Source organism: Priapulus caudatus, unplaced genomic scaffold (genome assembly GCF_000485595.1).
Source record: "Priapulus caudatus unplaced genomic scaffold, Priapulus_caudatus-5.0.1 Scaffold4420, whole genome shotgun sequence".
NCBI classification, from domain to species: Eukaryota; Metazoa; Priapulida; class Priapulimorpha; order Priapulimorphida; family Priapulidae; genus Priapulus; species Priapulus caudatus.
In genome coordinates, this window is record NW_014581481.1 from 1 (window position 1) to 7,079 (window position 7,079).

General features: G+C 39.8%; 2 protein-coding genes across 2 annotated transcripts; one reads left to right on the forward strand and one right to left on the reverse strand.

Annotated features, from left to right (window-relative positions):
* The first annotated feature begins 1,481 nt into the window (after positions 1–1,481).
* Positions 1,482–4,062, forward strand: LOC106819776. Its single transcript, XM_014824363.1, has 2 exons — positions 1,482–2,125; positions 2,401–4,062. The coding sequence occupies exons 1-2, from the start codon at positions 1,556–1,558 to the stop codon at positions 3,709–3,711; spliced, it is 1,881 nt and encodes a 626-aa protein (XP_014679849.1). The 5' UTR covers positions 1,482–1,555; the 3' UTR covers positions 3,712–4,062.
* A 427-nt stretch (positions 4,063–4,489) lies between these two features.
* Positions 4,490–6,485, reverse strand: LOC106819777. The gene is made up of 2 exons (XM_014824364.1): positions 6,155–6,485; positions 4,490–5,907 (listed from the first exon to the last, which is right to left on the reverse strand). The coding sequence occupies exons 1-2, from the start codon at positions 6,375–6,377 to the stop codon at positions 4,598–4,600; spliced, it is 1,533 nt and encodes a 510-aa protein (XP_014679850.1). The 5' UTR covers positions 6,378–6,485; the 3' UTR covers positions 4,490–4,597.
* Positions 6,486–7,079: the final 594 nt, after the last annotated feature.

Genomic DNA, 7,079 nt, shown 5'->3' on the forward strand with positions numbered 1-7,079 from the left:
ATATTTCGCAAGTCAGAAATTTCGCGCTACACCGGGTCCAGGCTTGTATCTTGTATCTTGGTACCCTCTCTTGTATTTCACAAGGCACTCAATTCTACGAGGTGCGGGGTGTATCTAGAGAGAAAGAGATTTTAGCCGCCTCCCGTTCTCTAGATATTAGTGTTTCTAGTCACCAGTATTTCCCGTGCGTAATCTAACTCTGGTTTTAATAGCCTGTGGTTGTCTCCAATCCAGTTTTCTATTTTTGTCCCTCCTTACATTTATTATAGCTATTACAATTATATAATTGTTCCATGTCTTCTTTTATATTCTTAGTACATCTATTACACATATTGTCACTAAAATTATTTTTAAAGTAGCCTTTGAGATCAATCATACACGTTTTACATTTAAATGCAAAACACGAATCAGTAAATGATAACTCTTTTATGTAATCCTTCAATCCGTATGTTCCAATGTTTATCATGTTCATTTTTGTTTTATCAATAGTTTTCAATTTGTCTCTTTTAATTACTCTTTTTAGAATGGCATCTTTGACTTGTTTTTTCCAAGCTCCTTTTGGTTTTATTCCTATGGCTGTAAATGACACTTCCAGTTCGTACTCCTCTAGGATTACTAAAATTTCATTTCCCCAATTTCTTCCCTCCCCTTTGATTTGCTGTATAAATACTCTCTTCATTAATCCTATGATTAATCTATTGTTATTTAGCTTAACTATGTATTGCAGTAGCATGAGTTTTTTGTATCTTATTTTATCTGCTATTGGTAAAATTCCTAACTCTATCCTTAGTGCTTCCAGCGGTGTTTTACTATGAGCTTTTATTATTTTGCGCATGTAAACCATAAACACACAAACATGCAAACACTCTGAGAACAATATATACAGTGGTGCAGCGGTGGCGTTTCACTTCTCTGTATATATTGTTCTCAGCAAACACTGAGCGGGCGACCGGAAGTAACTCGTGCGCTAGATCCCGGCATGCAACTGTACCCCCCAACCTTTTCAAACATGGCGCGGAATTGACTATATTTCTTCTAACTTTATCTATTGATACAACTCTATCCATGTTTGTTAATTATCGCCGTTCTACATTTGCGTGAGATATTTAGGTTTTACACAAGACGACCAATAGGTTCTGCATTAAGGTGAGTATCCTCGCGCAAGTAATGACATTGACATTGTAAATTAACCCGCCACTCGCCAGCAAACGCTCAGCCACAGGCACTTGGGCTGAGAGGGTCTTAGCTCTAGTACTATAGCCGCTTACATTAACTGCCGCTGGGCTATAGACCGACCCATGGGGCATGCAATGGACCAACGTACTCCAGCCAGTCAGCGGGAGCTATGTATTTCCGCATGTAGAGGGGTGGGCGGGTTGTGTTGGTTGTGGACAAAAACATTGTTGTTGTCAAGTAACAAATTAACAATACATAGTTTTCCGTGACTCAGAATTACCCATAATTCCTACTTTCGGCAGCCATGATGTGAGGCAAACTGGGGGTGTGTCACTTGTGTGGCAGCGTTCGACAGTGTGGCAAGCACTTCACTAGAAATATGTCTATGAGTAAACAAAAACGTAATAGTCAAGATGTGGCCAAGAATATCTATCGTGAAACATTGGATAGTGTGTGTAAGGCAAGATACTTGAACAAATTAAAGGTAATTGCTGGAATAGATCCATACGAGATAGAAAAAGGCGACTGGAGTAAGGACATATCAGAATGGCCCGAGGTGACTTACCCGGATATTGTCAACTATTTGGTGTTTAATCAGAGTGCATACACACTGCAGGAACTAAAAGCATACAAGTCTCTAGAGTCATATAATTATTTTGTTAGTGGCTGGGTGCTTGATATAGGACACTTAATAGTGAGTGATAAGTGCGTCATCTCTGGAAGAGTAAAGCATTCCCAACGAATGAACGATACGTGTCTGGTGCCATGGTTAATTTGCGAAAAAGAGGGGACTGTGCTTTCTGGACACTGCACGTGCATGGCAGGAATAGGGGAAGTATGTTCCCATGTAGGTGCTCTGCTATTTGCTGTCGAGGCTGCTGTGAAAATAAGAAATTCGAGGACTGTCACAGAAGAGAAATGTTATTGGTTGCCGTCTGCAGTGACTAAGGTAAACAGTTAGGTTAATAAGTTAACCTATAATCAAATTATTTCTTTCTATCCATGTATAAAATGATCTCTTTCTATCCATATATAACATGATTTCTTTCCATTCATGTATAATATATATTTGCTGTTACAAAAAGCAATTCTGCAATCTATCGATGATAAAAAATGCTTGTACATCATTTAAATATAATTGACATCTAAAGTAAAATAAAACTGTGCATGATCTTGCGCTTATTTCATGTGTAAAATAACTATGAATTGGCTTTTAATTTACAGGTTCAGTACAAGACAATTCAGGAAATTGACTTTACCTCGGCGAAGATGATGAAGAAACAGTTGGATAGTGTGGTTAGTGGATCACCAGTAACACCCAGCGCGAAACCGAAGAAATTACCTGCTGTGAACGAGCCTACCGCAGCAGAACTATCAGAACTCTTTTCTGCCCTTGACGCTTCGGTACGGAAGCCTGTGTTGTTAGCACTAGTGCCAGGCTTTGCGAGTAAGTTCAAACCGAAGGCATTGAACAAAAAGTACCCTAAAGTGTTGTCTGAACTATACATTGAAAACTGTGGTTTGGTCGACAACAACACACTGACTGGACAATGTGACGAAGTTTTCCGTGAATTAAGTGTGAGGCCGGAAGAATGTGAAAACTGTGAGAATGACACGCGAGGACAGTCTACCAGCAAACAGTGGTTTAGTTTTAGGGCTGGTAGAATAACGGCTTCAATGGTTAAGGCTGTTTGTCGCACACCTCTACAAAATCCATCTAAGAGTTTGATAAAAAACATCTGCTATCCTGGATCAAAAAAATTCTATTCGCTGCAAACACAGTGGGGCTGTGACCATGAGAGTGATGCAAAAAAACAGTACATCGAAACCGCGAGGACAAATCACAAGAACTTTGTCTGGCGTGACAGCGGCTTGGTAATCCATCCAAGCTATCCCTACATGGGAGCCACACCTGATGGCATTGGTGCGTGTGACTGTTGTGGTGAATTTGTGATCGAAATCAAGTGTCCTTACTGCGAGAGAAATTCAGCTAAGATATCTACAGCTATTGATTGCCTCGAAACTCACGATGGAACGCTACGTCTAAAGCGGTCACACAGCTACTACTACCAGGTGCAGTGCCAGTTGCTAATGTGCAACAAGAAGTTTTGTGACTTTGTTGTTTGGACAACGAGAGACTTCTTCTGTGAGCGAATTGTAATTGACTCTAAGTTCTGTCACGAAATGGTTGAAAAATCGAAAAACTTCTTCAAATCTGCTGTTTTACCAGAACTGGTTGGTAAATATTTTTCAAATCCATTGGATTCGGTTCCTTTGGCTGTTTGCACCAATAATTCACCTGATACAATGATTGATGCATGTCAACCAAACACACAGTCAGTAGAATCAGTGGAAGTTATCTGTGTATGTAAAAAAGTGTACAAGGAGGGTGACGATGTCATAGGGTGTGACAATGAGAACTGTCCATATGTATGGCTTCATTTTAAATGTGTGAGAATTAAACGGGCCCCAAAAGGATCTTGGTTTTGCCCAGAGTGTCGAAAGCTTCCGCAGTACAAGAAAGTAAAACAGTAAAAACGTAGTAAACACCATATCAGGAGCCATATCAATACGTTGTGTAGTTTGTATACGTTGTGGTGTCTGCTGATTTTTGACATATGGAAATATGTAGCCTTAGGCTTATAGTTATAAGTTATAGTTACAGTATAAGTTCTTGTGAGTTTACATTCATTAGTTGAACACCCGTCACACTCGTGGTCTATTGCACACGTCCTGCACTATTGTCAATTCGACTGTTGCTTTCACAGCGTTCAAGGTTGACACCTATTGTTAGGCTTATAATAACAAGACTTACTGGTATACTACTAGTACTAGTACCTAGCACCTATCTCAGAGCAATAACCAGTTTGTGATTGAATGCATGGGTCAGGGTGTCGATTGGGTGGTAGGGCCATCGAACCCTCTGTTGTGCTTAACAATATTTATACATGTTATACCAATTAATGTATTGCCAATTTAACAATTTCTCAATGTAGAGTTTTTGCTGTCGCCGTCATCGCCAACGTGATCTTGGTTTTGCCCAGAGTGTCGAAAGCTTCCGCAGTAAACAAGAAAGTAAAACAGTAAAAACATGTAGTAAACACCATATCAATACGTTGTGTAGTTTGTATACGTTGTGGTGTCTCGCTCACTCTATGCTAATATCTTGTTCTCTCTCACTCTATCCATCTCTTGCTTTCTTCACTTTATAATCTACCTCTTGTTCTTTCTCACTCTATATCTTGTTCTCTCTCACTCATAAATAAGAATAAAATACTAGTATAATATTATAAATGTTTAATTTGTTATGTTATTTAATAATGTTTAAGTCTTGCACAGTTCATAATTTGCCAATGAGTGTAACTTATATCACAAATTTTGACACCACAAATATAGACATATCATATTTACACACAATGTACTAGTCAAATGGGACAACAGAAGGACACATATTAGACAATGCACAGCACACAGTTACTATTTTATCAATCGTGGGTGCAGTATCAGATGTGCTGTGAAGATAGTCGATTGGTAGTGTACTCTGTAAAATTGTGTACTTATTTCGTACCAGACCAATAACTCTTTCTACATGTATTCGATTATGTGCAATCTTCCTAGTTGCTTCTAGTTCGACAGGCGACAACTGTTTTTTTCCTTTTGTAAATGCTGGTATCTTAACTTCAGCACACATCAGGCCAACACTTTCCTTTATATCAAACCCTCTGTCGGCTAGAACTATATCTCCCGGTAAAAGTTTGTGCAATAAACCACAGTTTTCTGTTATGAATTTATCAGTGGCCCTCCCACCCCATCCTTTAGAAAGAAATGAAACTGCTCCCTGTGGGGTTATTCCGATTAAAATTTTTACTGTATTGTGGTGTTTATAATTGGACCATGTTTGAGCACGAGCTAATAAATTGGAAGGTCTTTCAATAAATATTTCAAAACAGTCTATTACAATAGACACTTTTACACCAAAATATTTTCTAAACTCCATTGGCATTGACATTTGTAGTTCTTCTCGTTCAGGCCACATAATCAAGCCTTTCATTCTTATGTACATTATATGTATCATTTCATTAAATATTTTTGACACACAGCTTGTCGATACAGTAAAACGGTAGCCTAAATCCTGTAAACTGAGGTTAAGTCTCAGTTTCATTAATACCAACATTAGTTTCCCAAACTTCGTCACAGAGCTTTTAGCTGTCACAGATATACAAGGTGACAAGAACTGAAACAGTGCCATCAGTACTGTAAAAGTCAAACCAGTGTAGTGCTTAACCTTTGCTTCATCGTTTTTCAAAGTGTCCGGCGAGAAAACAGTTTTCCCGAGGCTTTCCTGTAGCTCCATATTTTCCAAAGTGAGACGTTGTAGCTCCATATTCATTTTTGCCATGATATCACAATTTTCGGTTTCTGCTGTGTTATCTGCTTGCTCTAGACATCCTTTCAAAGTAAAGTGGCAGGGTGTTGCAGATGATGCTGTTTCTGTACAGTCTGATAAAGTTTCTGGCAGTGGTTCATTCCTGAGATCTAATAATGCTTGTGCTGCATGATGCTGTTCCCGTTTCTGCTTCCTGTCCTGGGCACGTTTATAGCGTTTCACTGCAGATCTCGAAAGTTTTCCATCTGTTGGCACGTGGTTCTCTTGAGTTGTATCTGGCCCAATTAGCTTCAACGATGGCGCCCAGTCTGGGTTGGTTCTATCATACAATTCAGCCTTTTCACCTGCAAATAGACATTTGAATATGAATATGAATAAAACCCTCATTGAACTAGCATTCAGTGGCACATATTAAAGAGTATATACGGTGTGTATATACACGGTGACAGGGGGAGGTGGGAGGATTGCAGGAGGGAGGTGCATGGGAGGATTATGTACATTGATCACATTTTACAAATGAGAAAATTTACATCATTATCAAAAATTGCAGTTAGCAAATAGTAGATTTGTATTAATTATTTAAGCACTTACCAGAAATAAAATGGTCTGAGCACACCTTGTAGTGACGTTTCGTAGGATCAGGGTTAAATCCTTGACGATTGATCCTAGCCAGCCATAACAACCTACGTTCTCTTGACAGCTTTTCAGTTTCACTTCCTTGGTGTTTTATGGGTCTGGGTATATCATAAAATCGTCGATTGACATTTCCATCATGACGATTTACACAACCCCAAACAACACAAGAATTAACCATTGCGTGGGTTCTGCACAATGTTACTTAACGAGGCAGCGTTGAGTAATCACACAGGTTACTGAGTAATCACACAACAACACACAGATTACTTTCCACACATCATGGCGGCCGACGGAATTCTGGGTAGTGACGTGACGTCATTGGAAAACCATGTATTTCAAACCACAACAACACGACAGGGCGCGGCCATTTTGGAATGACTAAAAACCTGGATCGGAAGACCAGGTGACACCAAAATTCCACTTAAGAAGTCAATATGCACAATTAAATAAAGGAAAGGTCAAGCTATAATAAAATACAGGTTAAAAGGATAACGAGCAAATAAGTAAAACAATAATTATAATAGAATATGAAGAGAAAATTACTCGGCCAGGCAGCTGACGTAATCGGCCTAAATGCGGCACGGTGTGTAAACAAACGGCCAGTAGAAGCAGAACTGACCGGTACAAACCAGTAAATAAGCAATGCCAGCTGGAATACTCCTGCCTAAAGTACTAGGGGAATGGGGAAAAGGCACGTGACTAGGGGGCAACCAAGGCGTATATAAGGCGGCCGAAAATCAGTAGAAAGCAGAACGCGCCGGGGCAGCAGCCCCTAGGAGAACCCAGGAGTCCTCAGGAGAACCAGGCGACCTGCCTTGCCTATAGGAGCACTCAGGAGAACCAGGCGACCTGCCTTGCCTATAGGAGCACTCAGGAGCCC